General features: G+C 37.8%; 1 protein-coding gene across 2 annotated transcripts in view; it reads left to right on the forward strand.

Annotated features, from left to right (window-relative positions):
* Window positions 1-22369, forward strand: part of pard3ba (par-3 family cell polarity regulator beta a) — a 351893-nt gene that overhangs the window by 276070 nt on the left and 53454 nt on the right. For both annotated transcript variants that reach the window (XM_030155442.1, XM_030155450.1), the window contains one exon: window positions 6492-6603. In XM_030155442.1, the coding sequence (XP_030011302.1) occupies window positions 6492-6603 (112 nt within the window). The remainder of the gene's footprint in view (window positions 1-6491; window positions 6604-22369) is intronic.

Raw genomic sequence — 22369 nt, forward strand, 5'->3', positions numbered from 1 at the left:
GAAGCAACTGCAGATCGTCATCAGGACTACAGTCAGGGGCACCAACAGGAGAATTAGCCCATGCAGAATTGTTTTGGTGGCAAGGGGGAACCCAAAGACCCAGAGGAAATCCACTCAGAACAGAGAGAATAAGCAAACCTAACACAGAAATGTCTGTTGCAACTGAAATCAAACTCATTTAAGTTGCGATAAAACAAGTATAAATATTCTTGGAATGAACAGCAGGAGTTTGTGACCCAAATTTACACATAATATACTGTAGGTCATGAATAAATAATAATATGCCACGATCACTTTGTTTTACCTGAATCTTCCACTGTCAAAACAATGTGGAATTAAATGCATTTTATTGGAGTATGACAACGTCAATCATTGGTATCCAGCTAATGTTCTCAGTCACCTCTAACACTTATAAGTAGGTGCAACATCAACAACTAAGACACATGAATCCAACTATTTAAATTCTAAGATTCACAGACAACAAGCACTGACTGGCTTTTCTGCTGTTACAACACTGTCTCTCACCTTGTTGCATATTTTATGTTGTTTTTGTCTTGCCTTTTGCATTATTTTGCAGGTTGTTCTGTCTTTTTGTTTTGTGTTTTTCATCCTTTACGTCTAATGATGTTTAAATATTATTGTCTCTTAATTTGGCGTGTCATGTTTCATTAGTATCCTTTTTTTTTTACTTGTCAAAACTCATGTATCCTTTTATTCCTATGTATTTTACCCTTTTTTACTTTTTATTTTACAAGCTTCATGACTATTTTGGTTCCTTGCCCTAAATTTGGGAAAGCTTTACAATACTGTTAAGCCCAGTCCAGACTAAACATCCACAATCCTGAAGCCATGATTCTGTTTTTCCATTCTAACTACTGGCTTTTCAGGCTTTTTTGTTGCTGCATATAATTTTTAGCATCTTAAAATATGAATGAGGATGGTGATGGTGATGGTGAATTACTTACTATAGCTGCATTTCTGGTATTGATGAAAAGCCCAAAAAAAAAACAACAAAAAAACAAAAAACAAAGAGGCTCAGGAAATTCTCAGTTTATTCCCAGAGCGCTTGCATCATTTAGAGACGCTGGTGTCACTTCTAATAAGCAGCAAAAACACAAACTTTGGAGATAGGATTTCACCTGGGGAACAGCTGATGATAATGACAGGAGCAACTGTGTATAGGTATTGAACAAAACATAGAATATATGACACTACTGTCTAAAACCAGCCACTGGAGATTTGACAAGCGGAGACACCGACAATTCCTTGTCAAATACTTGTCAATTTTGAGCCATGTTCTGATTTTAGATGGAAATTGATGTTGAATATCCAGTACTGAACGGCATTATGGTCTGACAACATGGCCAACCACCCCTGTATAGTCATTTATTTAGCGTTATTTCACACAAAAAACAAAATATCCTAGGATGTAATCACCAACCAAAACCAAGTAGCTAACTGAAACAATTTCACATATTTTGTAATAAACTTCAATATTCCTGTCATTGCAGTGTTTGTTGAATTGTAGTCTAACACAGGTTTGGACAAAATTGGTAGATTTATACATTAATAGTTTGATTGTTCCAGAAACACGTCTCTCAAACTCCAAATAAAAGTATTATAATTGAGGCCTTCTTTTCCCAAATACTGGATCAAGGCCTTCAAGTGGTTCACAGGAGATTTTATTTGTGTCTCAAAATCAATTTGCATGTCAAGATTTCCAAAACATGAAGCATTTTTCTTGTTGTAGCCTCAGGAATGTTTTGTGTTTTTTGTAATAATTGCAGTTTAACATTGAGACTAGTTTGAAAGACGGCATATAATGAGTTTGTTTTACTGACGAGAAGGACAAAAAACAAGATCATTCCTTAAAACTGGGGATAATATTTGACTGGTCTGAGGGAATAAAAACAATAACAGAATTTTACTTGTACTTCTACATACTTTTTCCAGATGTGCATTCTTAAAGGTAGGGTGGGAGAATCTGGAAAAACGGTTCGAGCAAGTTACATTTTAAAAATGCACAATTCAAAAGTCCAAACCGCAGCGTCAATTCGCCTGTCCGCTGCCGATTGCTGCTGTGATTCATGCGCAGAGGGGGGAGGGACAAATGGCAGTTGAATTTGATAGACATATCACCATTCAATCATTTCGATGGGCCGGTTAAAATTATTGAATGGTGTTTTTTCAGTCCTGTCCGTTCCACAGGTGACTCAGATTTTTATTTTTGTGTTAGAGCCTTTAATTAATTGGTTGCAATCAGGGTGTAAAGGGGATTTTAAGCAATATAGTAAAAAATGCTCCAGGAAAACATCTCCCACCCCACCTTTTAAGCTTTTCATCCACTTTGATTCTCTGGACTATTGAAGTAAAAGTCTTACTTCATCCAGTTCTATTGAGAAAATTGTAAAGCACTAGAGCTTAGATCAGTCATGTTTATGTAAGTGGCCCCAGGCCTGCAGACAGGCCGACAGCAGCAGTTATTAGCTGCTGATGACAACGGGGGAACCTGCCTGCCTCTGTCTCAAAACACACACACACACACACACACACACACACACACACACACACACACATTTACAGGAGCGAGGATGCAGCACACACACACCCCTTCTCTATCACTCTGTAGTAAAGTAGCATGCTGAAATGTCATCCCATCAAACTGCTGCTCAACAAATCTCAAGCCCCCCCACACACTCCCCAACTCCTTCCACACTCTAATGTTTTATCCAGAATCAGCCTCTGTCTTCAGCCATTAATATGATAATATTTGGCGTTGTCAGTGATGGAGGCCGCAGTATAATGAGATAATTACAGTGTTGTTTCATTTGGAGAGCGACACGCACGCTCAATCAAAATGGCAGTCCTAATTACGGGCCCAGGGATTGGCTAATGGGTTCGGCAGAAGAGGGGTGGCGTGAAAAAAAAAAGAAAAACAAAAAAAACAAAAAGACAAATCTCAACTTGGCCCCGTGCATCCGGTCTCTGAGGGTCTGTGTGTGTTTGTTTGTTTGTGTGGTGGGTGGCAGAGAGTAAGTACAAGTAATAAAAAGCAAGTAATAAGTGAATAAATAAATAATACAAGAGATTAAGTGTGAATATCTTAACGGTGAGATTGTCTTTAGGGGGAAACAGATTAGTATTGATTAGCTGTGTGTTGAAACCAGCCATTAAGAAGCAACAATCTCAAGAAGCAACAATTAGCACAGCTCTGTGCCGAATATCATAACACATATCCATCTTTATAAAACACAGGCGAGGCGCTTTACAGCAGCACAATAAAACTTTCCGGAAAAAGTTTCTCCCTCGTGGCACCAAGTCAGGGTTGAGTTTTGTGCCCTGAGTTCGGCAGGGACTAGAATGATAGCAACACTTTGCATATCAACACAGCGGCACAGAAGTGTGTATGACTCAGCCTCGTCCCCACAGAAGCAGGCTGCATTAAATCAGGCTACATATACACAGGCACAAACGCACCGTCACAGTGTGTCCCACATACCAAATTACAAGGATTAACTCTACGTGCACATACAAGAAGAAGAAAAAAAAAAAAAAAAACACACTTTCTCGACATTCCTGAGGTTGTCTTTCTGAGCCTCTGCCAGATTTTCTAATTAAAGGCAGGGTCACAGGAGAGACTTAAACATGTAAGCTATGTACTTCACTAATGAACCCCGCTATCTGCTCACTGTCTCTCGGCTTCTTCCTCTCTCCTCCGCTCTATTTCGGTCAATATCTGCCTGCAGGTCAGACCATTAGAATGTAAGGCACAGCAGCTGTTTGATGAAGGGCCGCGTGGGTGTTTATGCATCGGACAAAAGCCATCCTTGTGTGTGTTTGTTAAGGGTATTTGCAGGAAAAGCGAGTTAAGTTTGCTTTTTCTCTCCTCCTTGTTGCATTTTTTCTCACTTTGAATATTTTTTTTTTTATTTTGATACAGTGCATGTGTCTCCTGAGGACAAAATGGCAAACGAAACAGCATATCAGTGTCAATATTAGATACCCGCTTTCCAATGCAGCCAGTAAACACAGATAAACGACAGCACTATGTCGTACTTTGGGTGCACATCCTGAAAGATTGTGCTCACTCGGGCGCACCATTTTTGTCTGTTGCCTTTTGTGTGTGTGTGTGTACGCGTGCATCCTCACCCTTGTTTATGTGTGCCCAGCTCTGTACTCTCAGGTGTTTGCAGCTTATCTAACATTAAGGTCCAGTGAGCATGATGATGTTTCTCTTTAAGTTTTGTCCCCATTCTGTCCTGAGTTCTTATCTCTTCACTGGCAGTCGCTACCACTTTTTCCCCCTTCTATCCCTGCTCCTTTATGTATTTTTTTTTCTTTTTTCACCTTTTGCCCACTCTCTGTAGAGGTCGGGTTTTGTGGGATCACATGGATGCTGGCCTTTTGGATCAGTGTTTGTTGTTGTTGTTGTTGAATCCAGCCTAGCTCGACATCGCTTTGTGTGTGACTTTTAACTGAAAAGGTACATCCCTCAAATGTCTGGTTTTTTTTATATTCCGGTTCTGTTGCATTCTTTCTTTCTATTTGGTTTGTTCTGTCAGCTGCACAGTGTTCAGTTCAGGCACCGATGTCTTCTCAGAGGCAGTGCTTTGTGGATATTACCTGTCTGCCTGTCAGTCTTCTTGTACTGTCAGGGGTTGTCACCAGCAAGCCAAAAAATAACGGTAGATTTCTAAAAGGATGAAGATGATTGTACTGTGTTCCACCTGCTTTCACACTGTGTCTTCACTTTTTAATTCTCTGCAATTTGACAACACATATCGCCATCTTCAGATCATGTCGACCTTGCAGTAAAAACCCAACAAATCCCTCCAAAGGCACGTTTTTCTTAAGTCATTCTATCCTAAAATTGTCTACACCGTTATTATATTGCTGTCTAGTCCAGAGTTGTGTATTTGGCAGCACTTCAAATGCTGTAAAATAAATGGTTTTGCAATGACAAATGTGCTAGAAATTCAACTTCTTTAAATGGTCCAGTGTTAAAAAGTGAAAAATAAAAGCACATTAATCCATAAAACTGGCATTTCTTTTAATTTGTTTATTTATTTACCTTTATTTAACCAGGAAAACCTCATTGAGATTAAAAATCTCTTTTTCAAGAGTGTCCTGGCCAAGACGGGCAGCAGTACAGTAAATGGTTACAGACACAAACTTTCATTCATTTAAAAAAAAAAAAAAATCAAGTCAAACGAAGTTGTATAGAATTGCAATTCGGTAACTGATATCCTGTCATCACCAAAATGCTGTAATATTCTGTATTATGTATTAAAAAAAATAAAATTGTTGCTCTTATCTTCCAATTTTTCTACTTTTTTTCAGTGTTTTCCTTGTCTGTTTTTTTGTTTTTTACTGTTTAGCTGTTCTTACCTCTATCTTTTAGGAATTTTAATATACAGATTTACCTTTTTTATTTGCTACTGTGACACAATCAGATTATCTTATCTTAAGTGTCTTCATCATGTTATTTTTTTAGTGATTTATTGCAATTTCATGTCTGTCCTCAAGAAAATCATTCAGGTTTTTTATTTTGATATTTCAACTTGACTTGATTCTACTTTTCATATAGAAAGACCACAAATATTATGTAATAGTTTATCAGAAAATGCATGGAAAATTATTGCATGCAGCGCTCAGACTGTTTATTAATGCAAAAATATGGTTAATTAAATCTGCTTGTATTTCACTTTGTAGTATTTTTTATATAATGGGTTTTTAAAGATTACAAATGAGTTTTCAAAACTGGAAGAAAAGTCCTTCAAGTTAAAATAAACAGAATGATCAAACCATTGCTGATATGTTATTATTATAATGTAAGTTAATGGTTAACTGTTATCCAAGGCAATGCAATTATGAATGCTCTTTGTTTCTATTTTTCACACACAGTTTGGTTATATAATGTCAATACTGTCAAATGAGTTTATTCTAATTTAGTATGGGCCTATTTTGTTCATTGTTCTGGCTTGAAGTCTAAGGACAGGAGTGAGTATTTAAAACATTTTTATGATATTTGATGATGAGAATGGGGGTGGGATTAAATAAATTTTTCTTCTTCCCACTCCTTTTCAAGTGTAAATGAATGTTTTTTTGAATTTTGAACTTGCATGTATTCTGTAAATGCTCAAAATAAACAAATAAGTGAATGAATAAATGAATTAGAACCACCTTCTGTGAATATTGTTTAAGTTTAGTTTACTGACTGGTTTATTAGGATGTCGTGTTCAGAAATGCTCCTTTTGTTATGCTGGTAAATACTATAAAAATGCACTAGATATGCTTGAAAAACACTACAAATTTAAGTAAACCTCACAATATCTGTGCTAAAATCTAATATCACACAAGTCTGAAATCTAAAATCCTGGGGTTTTGCTTTCATGATTAGCATACTTGTTTGGCAACGGGGTTGAAATGTTTGAGATTTGCATAAAAGCCTCTCTCTAAGCGTTATTTACACTCTCTGTGTGTCTCTGCAGTGATCAGCGTCTCCAGGGCTTGCGTAGGGAGTATCAGCAGGCCCGAGCTGTTCCAGGCTATGATGAGCTCGACGCCGCACGCCGCCGAGTCCTGGAGTATGATCCACACCGGGTACGTGACTGTGTATGTGTGTGCACTTCTGTGGTAGGATGTTATCAGTCTTAAGATGTAACAATTTCAACAATATCATCTGAAACAACTATAAAATGGAGAAAGAAATCAAATGTGCCAGTCTGTTGTGGGTATGAACATCAGTTTAGCGAATTAGTAAATGAAAAGAATGTGTGTGTTTGTCTAGAATGTTCCTGCGAGCCTCTCCCTGGTGCCTTCGCTGGCTATTTTCAGCTCTCTTGTTAACATTTGGAGGTGCTGTGTGCCACCGAGGCGGCGCCCGCTCTCCTCCTCATTTAGTTTATGGAGAGATCTATTAGACCGGTGACATTTCCATCCACCCTGTCTTTAAGCTGCACCACAACCTGTTCCCTTTCTTTCCTTCTTCCCCAGTTGCTTCCCCCCCCCCCCCCCCCCCCCTTCTCTCTCCTCTCTTATTTTCTTGTCCACCTCTGCCTCATTCCCTTCTCTTTCTCTTCCTTCAACAAAACAACAATGACCTGAAATCCCTCACTCCACTCCGAGCTGCACTGCTAAATGTCCCTGAACCTGTATCGATCCAGCCTGAGGAATCATTTCATTTACCTTCGCACACTCCCGAACTCGGCATACTTGCCATGGAAATCAATAGCCATTTATCAAGCATTTTAAAATAGGATTTTTTTAATAGTGCGCCCAAGGATGCAGAAAATCACACTTTGATCTGAATCAGAATCACTAAATCTGGCCTTAGAGATTTTGCAAAGACATTTCCTCGGAGGTAGATTTATTTTTCATTAAATGACACAACAGAGCAGAGAGAAGCAGAGTGATTTGGGAAATATGGCATGGATTTACAGACAGCTTCACCAATAAACCATCACCTGATTCAGCCGGCCTCCTGCTGTGCTCACTCCCTCATTTATTGTAGTCTCTGTTTATTGAGCAATGAAGCTCTGTAAACCAGTCTTCATTAAGGCGACCGCAGACACAGATACACCTTCTGCCTTCGGTTTCCAGCTCAGTCAGTACCAACGCTTTGACACAATTAAAGTATAGCAACATTTTTGGAGAAGCCTTTGATCTGAATATTATTTTTCACCAAGAAATAAAAAAAGAGACACCAACATCTACCAGTTTAAAAAAAAAAAAAAAAAAAAAACAGCAGTCGGTTCCTCCCCTGAGGGGCTTGATAATGAAACACCCCACGTCCAATCACACACACTCGCACACATACAGTACATAGTGAGAAGAGAAATAGTAAACCATCAGAAAAGTATCAGGTACGATGATAATGGAAAGTTGTATTGGAACACAACATGAGGGCAGGAATGTGTGAGAGAATATTTCAGGTTGTGAGAATGAAGATGTATTTTAAGTCATGTAAAATGAGTGAAAGAACACAAGAAATGATAGTGACTAATACACAGTGGGTGACTTTAGCAGCCAGTAATGAACTGTACAGCACAGAAACAATCAATAACAAAGAAAAAGATATGCATAGAGTTGATGTTGTACTCACTTTTGTTTATGTCAGCATGGTTAGCACATTACCCACAATCCTCAGTGTCTACAGATGGAACAGAAATGAATGCACACAGACAAACTGCACACATCTGCTTTCTTTGATCCACAAAGATGTAGCAAACTCTAAGGTAGACTGATTTGAAAGTCAATTTACCCAAATTACTTATCAGCTAATTAGCTCCCCGTCCTCTGGGGGATTTGTGTCTCTAGCCCTTTACAGAGTAGTCCCGCGTAGCCAGACTTATCTCCACACACATCTCCACACTTCTTTTTAGCGTCGTTCCAGTGTAGAGAAACTCTGTAGCTTCTTTGTATTACTATAAAATAATCACTTTGAGTGTGTCTAGAATGTAGTGTTGGTTCATTCACAAGATATTTGCAAAACTGGTGCAGAATGAAGCACCATAAAGAACAAAGAACTGGCTTAAAAATATAACTTAATGATCTGACTCCTAGAGGTGAACACTGCCTATGCTTTGCCTTTACAGGAGCTTTCACACTCATTAAAACCACCGACACCTTAACAGATTTATGTTCCATTTATATTGTGCCATTATTTTGTCATTTATATGTCTATAACATCCTTATTATCACACACTGTGACATGTATGTAATAAACTATGCTACTGCTTGAAGTTTAATCTGTGTAGATGGTAAAATGATAGTATCTTTTGGAAAAAAACGATCAAATGTCATCGGCATACATCATCATTGTCTGTTGCTATAGTGATAAAGAAGCTTAGAATCACCCTGTTTCATTAGTTGTATTTATATGTATTGAAAATCCAACGAGAGAGAGGAGTAGAATATGTGAATATGGAAAATTATATGAAGACTTTAGCATATGTAAATGTAGGTATTGTATTTCTCAGTGTCATTTCATGGTGTATTCCTATTGGTTAGTACATAGTCATGGGTTATAACAATAGTCACACTGTGAAATGGTTATCCTAAATTTGTGACTGTCCTAACTTTGTTTTGTGCCTTCTTTGAACCTCATCCAAGTGTTGAAAGCATCTTTTTTTACCACTATTCATTGAAAATACCAAGCAGGGTGCTCTATTCTATTTTCTAATTGTATCTAAAGTTCAATCAAAAGATGCTTTTTTGCGTGAATACTTACCAGCTGGGTGGTTGTTGCTATTTCATACTGTGTCATGTACATTTACACACAGGTAATGGAAAGGGAGGGCAATTCTGACTGAAACAGGTTTATCCCAATAGACTACTTCCTTTGAATCAGACGACACTAATAATAGTGTCATGTCATGAGTGATGATAACACTTAAAAAAAAACCTCTTTTCGAAAGGAAATTATTTGCAGGAATAAGTTTGTGTTGTTAGTAGTTATCCAATCCAATCCAACTTTATTTATAAAGCACTTTAAAACAACCACAGTGGACCAAAGTGCTGCACAGAAGACTAAAAGCACAAGAAAAATCACAGTCACAATAAAATCAAATAAATAAAACAAGTTAAAATATAAAAACAAACAAAATGTCAACATTGCAAGTGTTAAAAGGCCAAGGAGAACAGGTTGGTTTGAAGAAGAGATTTGGTTATGCTACAGATCTGTTTGCAATCATCCAAACTAGATCAGAGTTTAGTCTGAATCATGGATCAACAAACGGCAGCAAAGATCAAAACCTAACTTAGTGACTTTATACCTTCATAAGCCTCATAATCCGACTCCTCCGTGAAGAAGAAACGCTGTTATTTCAGCATCAAACTCCATTCTTTTCATTTCTTTTTGAGCTACAGTTGTGGAAAAAATTATTAGACCATCAAAAGTCATCCAAAACAATAGTTATGCAATCAAGTACTAAGTCCTATGTGTATCATGTGACTAAAACAGACAGAAAAGAAAACATGGAATGCCTAAAAGCACTGTTTTTGTCAGTACAATGCCATATATACTGATGTAAGAACTGAAGTGATTTTGGTTATTATCAAGAAAACCATGGAAAATGGATAGATATCAGCTCTGAAATTAAACTATAATGAGCTATTTTTGTTGTTATCATTATATTTGTCCAAACAAATGTACCTTTAGTTGTACCAGGCATTAAAATGAACAAGAAATTGAAGAAGACTGATATTTTTTTCCACGACTGTATGTCCAGATGTAAAAGCAATCGTATATTTATTACTTTTTTTTTTTTTTTTCCATCACTTTTTGATTTTTGTCCTCACTCATTAATTGGTGTTACTTCTCGACACCATGGGAGACTGATACAGTGACTCACTACTCCCTCTAGTGGACAAATATACTCACAGTTGCATGTGGACCTGTGGCTGTGAATAAATTCAGTTCATATTTCTGTATTATGAGACGCTGACATCTGTTACTTCATGATGTTTTTTGGCTATTTTATCATATTTTACAGGACAAACATTATACAAAACTCCTTTAAAACACCACTGTTTCTCTAAATTGAAATCACTGAGTGTTGTTGGCTTGTGTTTCCATTCACCAGGACCTTCCTCCCCACACATTTACTTATTGTGTCTCTCCCAAGAGGAATTGTATTTTTTTTTCTAATTTTTTATCAGTTGTGTCGTATTTTATCAATTGTATATTGTCTATCAGTTTTTTTTTTAAATCACTTATTGCTTTTTGTCATCACTTATTAATTGGTGTTACTTCTCATTGCCATAGGAGACCGACAGAGTGACTCACTACTCCCTCTAGTGGACAAATACACTCACAGTTGCATGTACACCTGTGGCTGTGAATAAATTTAGTTCATATTTCTGCATTATTAGACACTGACATCTGTGACTTCATGATATTTTTTTGGCTATTTTATAATATCTTACAGGACAAACACTACACATAACTCCTTTAAACTACCTTTGTTTCTCTAAATTCCGTTCAGCAGGACCCCCCACACACACACATTTACCTGTTGTGTCTCTCCCTGTGGTATGAGAGCAGCGTAAATGCAGAACACTCGAGTTCACCGCTTGCTTTGGCCTTGTGTGATCAGCCTTTTAGCAGCCGCCGCCACCACGCCATGCTGCTCTTTTTATACTCAGCCATTTCTGTGGCCTTGAATGGTTAAAAAGGCTTTTCCAAGCCCTCCACACAAGGCCAGGAGCACCATTCTCCCTCTCTGAGTGCTTTATGTGTTTGAAAGAGAGGATGAGTGCATATGTGTGTCTACATTTGCTCTCTTGAGCTAGAGGATCCTGGGTAACAAGCTAACCTAAGCTGACATAAACAAAAGCAAGGATAAAAGACTGTGGTTACAATATCTATTCATGTCTCTGTTTATTTCAGCAACGTCGTCTATCTACATGATCTGGAAGTGGGTTTGCCTGTGTGTGTGTGTGTGTGTGTGTGTGTGTGTGTGTGTGTGTGTGTGTGTGTTTGTGTGTGTGGCAAGCCACTTTAAGTGAGTGTTTATGTGTGAAACTAAATCCGCTCTTCAAAGAGGACTCCGTGTCCCGTCCTCATTCCTTTCCCTCTGTGTCCCTGTCCGTCTGTCTGTCTTTAATTTGACCCTTCCCTCATGTTCCCTGTCTGTGAATAGGTCACACTTGTAATTATGACAATCACACGGCCCCACTCTCTCTATTTTCTCTACATATATGCTAATGATAGGTCTCCGCGATGTCCTGATGGCCAATTAAACTGAAAAGTACATGCCGATTTTTATAGACTTTTCATGCATGAATACTAGTGAGGGATAACTTTTGACATGTTTGAAATGTTATCCTAACCTCTAGCCCCCCCTGTGTATAGATGGGTCAACCTCAATTTCAGATATTGTGCCAAAAGCCTTTTCTGCAACACTGGCCATGCTTAGTATATTTGAAGCTTTCAACCTGAAATGTATATTACTGTCAGACTCTAGTGTTTGAGACTAAACATAGAGCTCACATCTGATCAAAACCATGCAGCAGTACATAAATACGGTCTAATTCGGTCCAGCAGGGTCCTCTTTTATCATCATGGCTCTCAGCTCTGATCATGTGTTACACCGTGTCCATCATAGAAATAGCATTTTTAAAGTCGTAACTGGAAAGTGAAGGAAAATGCTGCTGGTTCTGATCATCGGTGACTAATTGTGCTGCTGCTCTCCCTTTGTCTCAGCCTTTTTCCCATGCAGGTGTATTTGTCTTCAGGTATATTAGGCTATGTTCAGACTGCAGGCAAATGTGGCCCAAATCTGATTTTTTTTTTTTTTTTTGCCCATATGTGACCTGTATCCAATCTGTTAGAGACAGTTTGAACAGCACAAATCCGACCCAGGCCACTTTCATATCTGATACATATCTGATATTTTCAAATGTGACTTCAGTCTGAACGGCCAAGCCGCATTTATCCATCCTTTACGTCACTGAAATGCGACAAATATCACAATTCTGCATCCCAGGAGGAGGAGCGGCGGGAAAAATATACTTAATACTTCAACACAGTGCGTACCTGCGTGGTCACGTATTACATCAGGACCTCTTTTGCGCATGCAGGTCACTTCAGGGTCGCATTCAGTTCATACTCAAAACTGATAGAAGTCGCATTTAATGTGTAATATGAACGAGCACACGAAAAAATTGGATGTTATGTATTTTTCATGTTAACTCTCCCAGGTTAGATGTGAAGCCAAAGCTACTTGCAAAGAGGTGATACATTTTGAAAAATAAAACTTTATGTCAAAAAAAAATTAGCTATTGTTCACAGGTTGACTCCCGGTACTTTTTTATCTTAATCTTTTTGTCTCGGTGCAAGTGTGTCTGAAGAACACCAAGTGGCTCCCCTTTTTTTATAAACTTTTTGCTATTATGAAACATCATTTTAGATGTTTATAGCATAATACAATGTACATCACTGTGATAAAAAGTGAAAAAAAATAATCATTAGTATATCTATTCCTGTAGATATGTGTTTTACCCCCGCGATAAGGTGAAAATACACTTAAAAATGCTTGGGAAGTGCTTGAATTTGACCTTTAATTCATGCTGGTCAGATCAATAACAGTCTGTATTAGAGGTTTTTTCCAGACCTGACATTTATACAACATTTTCACTCGATAATTAGTGATAAATAATCTGAAATTCATAGCTGTATTTATTAGACATGCACTAATATTTCGTTAATGATCAGAATTATAGCTCAGTCATAATAAAAGTGCCTCAATATGAAGTTTCAGCCCAGTTGAGTTTATCTATCAGGTTTAAAGTGGTGATAATGAGGGTTTGGTACTCTGCTCAATTGAAAAATCTTAACATTTATTAGCCATGTTAACACATAACCCAATTATGAATGTCTTCTTTCTGCTCAGGATTTCCCCACGCAGGTATAGAAACAGATGAAATGAGGGACAGAAACATGGAAGTGGTTGATTCAAGTGACAATCAGAACACTTAAGGATTGTGAACACCACAATGATTCAAAGGTAAAGCCGAAACAACAAGTGTTGTTGCAAAAAGATGAACAAAGCCACTATCCATCAAATCGAAAACTGCTAGAAAAGTATGAAGGCTGCCTATTATATAAGACTACAAGTCAAAACCATCAAAAATGACATCCTAATGAAATGCTTTGGGGCATGTAAACACATCTTAATCACACATTTTTTGTTAGTTTTTCTGAACAAATTGTATTAGTTTTGAGCAGAGAAAAGGGGGATAATTTATAAAATATCCCATTAATGCAGTATTTGTCAACCTTGGGGTTGGGACCAAGGTTATAATAGTTTTGGATTTTTCATTTTGTTAATGATAATAACCTTGGTTGGGTCTCCACATGGGGTTGCCTGGAATTCAAATGGGGTTGCCTGAAATTTCTAGTAATTGAGAAAGAATTAATAAAAACTTACTAATAAAAAATATATGGTGAGTTGGCAGAGACAATCTCAATCCATAAAAAACATGACAAACTGTGAAGCTGAAACTGAAGCACAGTGGTTCTGTTTGTCTTTCAAATGTTCATTGTGGTCAGTTTCAGATGCTGCAGCTCTTTCATAATTCATAGTTTGAGTTATTGTTTGTTCAGTATTAATTGTTAGCCTTGTAAATCCAAGCTGGACTGACTGTACATATCCTGACCAAAGAAAATAAAATTCTCACTTTGTGCAGTAATCTACACCTGGCTTTTCTGCCTCTGTCCATAATAATATACATTATATAGACTAAATGTCCTCTAAAATTAAGGTTTATTTGCAACATAGTATAGCAAACTATTACATGATCAAAAACAAATTAATTTTAGTAAAAAAATATCTGTTTCATCTGGGGTCGCCAGAAATTTGTGATGTTAAAATGGCGTCATGGGCCAAAAAAGGTTGGGAACCACTGGATTAAAGGGACACTGCAGAACATTCATGTGTGCTTGTACACTTATAGCCTGTCCACACTAATGCAGATATTTTGCAAAACAAGTATTTTTCCACTACATTTGGGCCTTTTGTCCACACGAAAATTGCGTTTTGCATCACAAAAACTGAGTTTTTTAAGAACATTTTCCAAAGTGCAGATTTTTTAAGAGCTCCAATATGTGTACATCCATGTGGACAGAAAAAAACAGACTGGAAAAATGACATTATAAACAAATCCATATCATGTAAATAAGCGAACTATGACATGATCAATTTTAGCAAAAAACAAAGTGTCTGTTTTGAGTGTCTGGGGTCGCCAGAAATTTGGGATGTTAAAATGGGGTCAGGAGCCAAAAAAGGTTAGAAACCACTGTATTAATGTGTTCCCTTTTGGTTTATTTTCCCCAGAGTGCTGAGGAGGTTAGGTGGTGTGTAAAGCTGACCTGCATCATTCATTCATTGCACTGTGTGACAATCTAAAAGTGTTCAGCAAGCTTCCCTTCAAACACAGCATGTTTAGTTTACTCTAGTCCTGATTGTGTGTGTGACATGTATTTCCAGTGTATATACGGTGCATTTTAGCTGACCATACATAACATGGTCACTCCAAACCATAAACCTGTTTACAGTGTCAGAAATTCTCACAGTATGGAAGAAATGCCGTGCGCAAACACACACACTGGCATGACTGTGTGTATCTCATCTCCAACTCATTACCCTGAGAATCATAAACAACGACGGCAGCACATGTGACACCTTAATGAACACAGAAGTCACCGAGACCCACACACAAGTACACACTGGCAGAGAGTCATTATAAAACACACACAGGAACACTCGCACAAGTCCAGATCCGACTTGTCATCCGTTGCGCAGCTGTTTTTTGTATTTCTCTCTAATGTTGTGTGTGCGGACATCCATCACCTTGATGATATTTTAATGTCACATCCTCGGGCTGTCTCAATCTCTCCCCCTCTCTCTCACTTTTTCTCTCCCTCCCACACGTCGGCCATCACTTCATAAATAAACCCCCACATCATTAAGTAAACACGCAGCAGCCTGTCACCGTGATAGATGGCCTACACACACTCTCAGACGCGCGCACACACACACACACACATACGCAGGCGCTGGTGATCTGTGCGGGATGCGTCATGCCCACAGGCAAAAGCCCCCTCGATGGTTTTTGTGCCCACAGTTCTAATGAATGCGCACGTATTCATCTGTGAACTTGTGCTAATCTAAAGCTTACTTTTAGAAAAACAAAAAATCACCTCAGAAATAAAGTCAGAAAGTAATAACCAGGGGCACATTTGATACACTTAGAATTTTGATGTTTATTTTTCTTTATTCACCGGTTTCTAAGGTGCTGGATTTTAATTGGACATTGCCATTCTCCCTCTTCCCTCACACTTCAGTTTTACTCAGCTCACACACACTGACTCAGAGCTCAGGTATAATGGACAGTGTTGGGAGTAATACATTAACAAAGTAATACATTACAGTAACAGATTACTTTTTGCTGTAACGCAGTAGTGCAAGGCATTACTAATCAATTTTCAGTAATATTTTATTTGGTACATGTTCAGTAGTTTTTGTGTTAAAACATAACCCATAAAGACCCAGTGCTACTTTTATGTCACTCCCCAGATGAATTTTCCTCTGTATTTAACCTCTTAAGTGATTTATCACCATTTATTGTAATATTATCCTCCTTTTTTCGCATTTTTTCAGTGTAAATAATGTATTTTCTTATATTTAATTCACTGATCGTGTAGATGTTCATAAAAGCTCAGGTTAAACTTGAGGTTTATTATATAAAAAAAAACAGAGAAAAAGTGACGTTTTCAGCAAAATCTATCACTAACTGAACATAAACCTAGTGTCTCCATCCACTGTCATTGATCCAACTCCATGGGTTTTACTGGCGAATCAATGTTGTAGAAGATGACGGTGTTTCTACGTTCACTACGGAGCTTCTGAACGTCCAAATGGGTCATATCTGATGACCATGAATAGATGACAAACTGTATTTTACTTCAATTATTTACATGTATTCATAGGATTAATGGATCAACAGGGATTAAACAGTTTAGATCAGTAGATGGTTTTGGTCACCTGTGGTTGTTTGGGTCTTTATGGGTTAATTGCTCAAATGAGAAAAAAACAAAAACAAAACAGCGAGACTGTGAGACCTTAAGGAATCAAAAATGCATCTGTAAAGTTCTACTTCCTGTTGGTGCTCAGCCAATGTGTGAAAAAATGGATCTAATTGATTTTTTTACCCAGCCCTACATGTAACACATTACAATTCTGAGACAGTAATCGTATAAGGTAAGGAATTACTTTTAAATAACAAGTAATCTGTAATGTATTTCAGTTTGGAAGTAGCTTGCACAGCACTGACTGGTCCTGCTGTGGTGTAGCCCAGTAGAGAGCTGCATAAAGACAAGAGGACCAGCTGATGGGACAGAAATGAGAGGAACGAGGGAGATGTGGGCAGCAAGTAAATGTGGGAGAAGGCTTGGAGTGGAATTAGAAACAGAAGAGAAGTGGAGTGACAGAAAGTTAGGCAGCCAGAAAAGTGGACCGTGAAAGGGAAGAGAGGAGGACATATGTGGTTTGGAGAAAGAGGGAGAAGCCAGACCGAGTTAGAACATGACAAAGCAGCAGAGAAGAGTCAAAGCAAATAGGACTTAAAGAGGCGCCTTAGGGGGAAGATGGGAAGGATGAGAAATGGCACATCTTACAGGGATTGCTCGATTGGCATGAGGAGAGGACAGATGGGATAGAGGATCTGACGGACACATGGAAGCTCTGATATAAACAACCAGAGGAGAGAGGAGAAAGAAGCTGGTTTCATGAAGAAAAGTGAAGCAGGAACTGGATGTGAAGCCTTAAGGTGCATGACAGTGTGTTTGTGTGCTGTAGAAAAGGACAGAACTTTTACAGTGTTGGTCTTATCTGACTTTATCTTGTGGAAAGTTTAGATTATTTCCTGTGTTGGTGAGAAGTGCAGGCAGTCACTAGACGCTGCTGCAAAAAGGCCCAGCTTACATTGAACCTCTCTCGAAAAATACAGAGTAAATATATTTTTCTGGGATTCATTGGCCCCTCGAATAGAACAGTTTAATACAGTGGTTCCCTACTTTTTTTGGCTCATGACTCCATTTTAATGTCCCAAATTTCTGTTGACCCCAGACATACAAAATGGAGACTTTTTTTTTTTGTTGCTAAAACTAATTTGTTTTGATCATGTAATAGTTTGCTATACTATGTTGCAAATGAATGTTAATTTTAGAGGACATTTAGTCTATACAGTGTATATTATTGTGGATGGAGGCAGAAAAGCCAGGTGTAGATTACTGCACAAAGGGAGAGTTTTATTTTCTTTGGTCAGGATATGTACAGTCAGTCCAGCTTGGATTTACAAGGAGGACAATTAATACTGAACAAACAAGAACTCAAACTATGAATTATGAAAGAGCTGCCGCACCTGAAACCGACCACAATGAACATTTGACAGATAAACAGAACCACAGTGCTTCAGTTTCAGACTCACAGTTTGTCATGTCTTTTATGGATTGGGATTGTCTCTGTCAACTCACCATATATTTTTTATTAGTTAGTTTTTATTACCTCCGCCAAGGAGGTTATGTTTTTGCCAGGGTTTGTTTGTTTGTTTGTCTGTTTGTTTGTTTGTCTGTCTGTCCGTTAGTGTGCAACATAACTCAAAAACTTTTGGACAGATTTGGATGAAATTTTCAGGGTTTGTTGGAAATGGGATAAGGAAGAAATGATTAAATTTTGATGGTGATCGGGGGTGGGGGGGCCCACGGGGGGGGCCACTGATCAGCCTTGGCTGAGGTCTGCGCTCTCCGAGTGCTTCTAGTTTTTATTTTTATCAGTTACTGGAAATTTCTGGCGACGCCATTTGAATTCCAGGCGACGCCACTTGGGGTCCCGACCCCAAGGTTGAAAAATACTGGTTTAATATGTGTTGGGCTTAAACAGCTTGATCACTGGATAAAGTGGACTGTCAGAGCTTCATTTTATTGAATAAAACTGTTAAGAATGTCACGTAAATACATTAAAATAGATTCATAATGTTTTGCTTTTCCCCAGATTTTTACCTCCTCCAGACTTTGTATAGTGAGATTCACAAGAGTTTGTTGCTGAGACAAAGAGAGGTCCTCTTTTTCCTAATCTGTCTCAAAGGGCACTGCAATGTCATAACATTCAGAGCATATCTTGCTTATGGAAAATGAGGCCTTTATTACCTGGGAGTTGGAATGAATGGGACAGAATCTGCAGCTAGTCTTCTAAAGGGGCGGGGCAGAGGAGAGACCACATGACACTGAAACAGAAAGTCACACTCAGGTATAGCAACGTATTCTTAAAAGTCTATTATTAAACTAGTTTTTAACATATCACTGCTCTGTTGTCCAAATATGGTCATTTCTGGCTGATACAAGTGATAAGTCTATGTTGTGCTGGGAATCAGGCTTTGACGATAGATATAAGTTCAGTGTTATTCGTGTTACACACTGTTGATACTGTACAGAAGCAGCAGAAAGCATGGAACACAGAAATCAGTAAATAGATTATCATGAATATTAGCAAGTGAGACAGACAGTAGCTTAGACTAGAGCTGGGCGATAAAACCATAACAATATATATTGTGATATAACTTTTCCTCAATAGAAATATGGGACACGTTTGACACAATTTCGGTAGAATTCATTTGTCTATGTTTTGACAGACATAAGAACAGCCAGTCATAATTAAGTAGTGCCGCACCGAGAGCCACGTCAAGTTAGGTTGACGCACACAGCACAGGCGTAAGAGCAGCCGCAGCACAAACGCTAATGTTTGGGCTGCAGCCGGAGATAATGAGTGTTCCCACAGGAGAAAATATGACAGAGAACTCAGGTGACCGGGTAACTGGAAGATAGGGTGCGAAAAGTTTCAGTTCAATACAATACAGAGGTGTACTGAACGAATACATGTAGCCTATGTGAAGAACGCAAACGCTCACCTTTCTTTAAGTTTCATTTTCAGTTTCACGCCAGTTACAGCAGTTATGGAACACACCCCCACGTATATACCCCCTAGTATTGTTTGGTGAATATGGTTTGTTTTGTTTGGGTTCTCTTTTAAAACTTGAAAGCTTTTGCCTCCTGGTCAGACTTTTAGTTTAGTCTTAAATATATGTACCTGTTTTTTTAATATATTTATTTATTTATTTAACAGTTGTATAATGTTCTTCAGTACATGTGTCATGTTCAACCTCTGACAGAAAATAAATCAGATTTAAATCAAAAATAACCCTGATGTTTTCACATCTAACTTAGGAGTAACAGAAAATTTAAGCTTGACAAAAATAGTGGTTTGATTTATATCGTGATACATCGCGATGTCGTCTGATATGAAAAAAAATATTGTGATGTGATTTTTTTTTTCCATATCGCCCAGTCCTAGCTTAGACATAACAAAAAGTCCCAGCATAAAACAGACCCCAACACAAACTTACTATAGGTGCATGAATATGTGCAAATCCATATTTTAAAAACTGATTATTTCCTGTTATTGTTTGTTCAGTTGCAGGTTTTCTAAACTAAGGGTTTCTCATTATCCTTCTATCAGTGCAGTGTTACTGAAAACAACCTCCTCCTCCTCCTTCCGTTTTTCCTCCCATGTGCATGTCCTTTGCCTCTCTCCAGTCTATACAGTCCAATTAATTAGAAAGTTTTCAAATAAATTGTTAAAAATGTAGATTTCTAGAAGAAGATGAATTGGACAGAGCGAGTGTGGGAGGCAGAGCTGCGAGTCAGTGCATATGTAAGAAGGTGAAAGAGAGGGAGCAGCTGGTCCGGGGGTGTTTCTCTGAAGGAGGCTGCACTAATGTCAGTCTAATGTTAGTGTTAATCAGGTTAGCATATGTCCAGTGTGTATTTTCGGGTGTGTGTTTTACTGCTGCACCTCAACTGTTTTAATGAGGAAAGAGGGAAGATAACCAGCATGCACACATCATCAGTCAACCTCTTCCTCTTTAGCTTTTTGTCTTAGTTTCTTCATTTGTTCGTCTCACACACACGCACATACACAAACCTCACTGGAAGACGTTATGGGATTTTGAAACAACTTACGTCCTGCTTTTTATTTTTTCTTTCTCCTTTCGCTAATCACACTTGATTGCATCAGCAGAAATGAATTTAATTTCAGATTAGTTGTGTTCAGAGTTTAGCAAAATTGGCTTTAAATGAGTAAATCCAGCTCTGTCGCACTATTACAAACTAATCTGCATTTAGTAAATCCAAGTTTATGAGTGTTAACCAAAGCAAAACAGGCTCCTATTCACCCTCTAAAAACATCAGGCGGCATCAAATCCAGCAAGAGTTGGATCAGTAGTGGAACAGCTGTTTTTTTTTTTTTTGTTTTGGTTTGTTTTTGGTGCTAGGTTTTAATCCTTTAAACCCTGAGACATTATTTCAGGTAAACATGCTGCTGTGAATTGTCGTTTGTTTCATTGGCATAAAAGCTGCTGTGAGCATGTGCTTCCTTTTCTTCAGTGGTTTTACTTTACTCTGTGTTTTAGGGTCAAAACAGGGTGGAATAACAGAAAAGACAAAGAAAAGAATTGAAGTTGGGAGGTTTTTACTAAATAAGGCACTCAGAATGTACATCTGTAAGAGATTTAGGATGTTGAACATGAACTGTGACCTGGAACACATTGAACAACAGGTATTTGAGTTTTGGCCCTGTAATTTTTGTTTCGGGCTCTTTTTTTTTTTTCTGAATCAGTCCAGCTGCTTTTTGGCACCTGGTTGAACTCCAAAAAGCAGTTACTCGGTCAAAACTTGGTACAAACATAGTAAAATAAGTGAAGGAAAATCATCACAACACTGAAAATGATAGTAAAAACAAAAAATGGCATAGAAAACAATGTAAAAAAAAAAAAAAAGTGTATTTTTTAGCAAGTCGGTCTCACTCACTGCTCTGTGTTTTACCCCCCATTCCTTGGGCGGTGGAGGGTGCACTGGGCATGCTCAGAAGTCTACGGAAAGAAGAAGGTGTATTCCATCAGCACATTTTGAAATTTTTCTTATTGAGCAAACGGTTGAATATTTCTGAATACTTCAAATAAATCATACAATCAGAATGCTCACCACAGACACATCAGGGGTTAAAGGGTCGAAGTTCCTATTCAGCTCCGCAACACATTCCTTCCTGTAGTGATAAAAAATCAACAGCAGCTTAAAACTCACATTAGAGATAGACTGAAATAATTCACGCCAAGGAGGACTGGTAGAAGGTGGCGTTGATATTACACCTCAAAACTGGAAATAATTTGTAACTCCCACTAATGTTTTTTTCATGTAATTTCATGTTCAGTTATACAGTATGCGTATTGATAAATTAGTTTGATGCTTCAATTCATCTCTTTTCTAGTTTGTGAGAAATTAAACGATGAATTTCACACATGCATAAAGTGTTTTCAGTGTCAGAAACCAAAAAGTAAAAACCAATTTATCGGTTACACTTCTACAGTCAACCCATCAACTTAAATTCTTTGAATGTGCTTCTACAAGGACTTTCATTTAGTTGCTATACATAAAATAAACAAACCTCCTGAACTTAGGTTAGAAGTTGTAAATGGGTTCCATTTTAAATAGGAGTTTCAGCACAAAAGAATTACATTTACCTTAAATTTAAAGATATGTTTAAAACCTATTATTTGCCTTATGGACTAATTGCATAAGTCATATTTTAAGACACGTTTTTTGATCAGATGTGTGAACAAATTTGCAAAAAAAAAAAAAAAAAAGACAACAATAATTGCATAACAAATGAAAATGACTTAGGTTAAATATGAATAATGTATTTAGCCAAAATATGACTCGGGCAATCATGTTATGAGGCTAACGATAATTTAA

Source organism: Sphaeramia orbicularis, chromosome 2 (genome assembly GCF_902148855.1).
Source record: "Sphaeramia orbicularis chromosome 2, fSphaOr1.1, whole genome shotgun sequence".
NCBI classification, from domain to species: Eukaryota; Metazoa; Chordata; class Actinopteri; order Kurtiformes; family Apogonidae; genus Sphaeramia; species Sphaeramia orbicularis.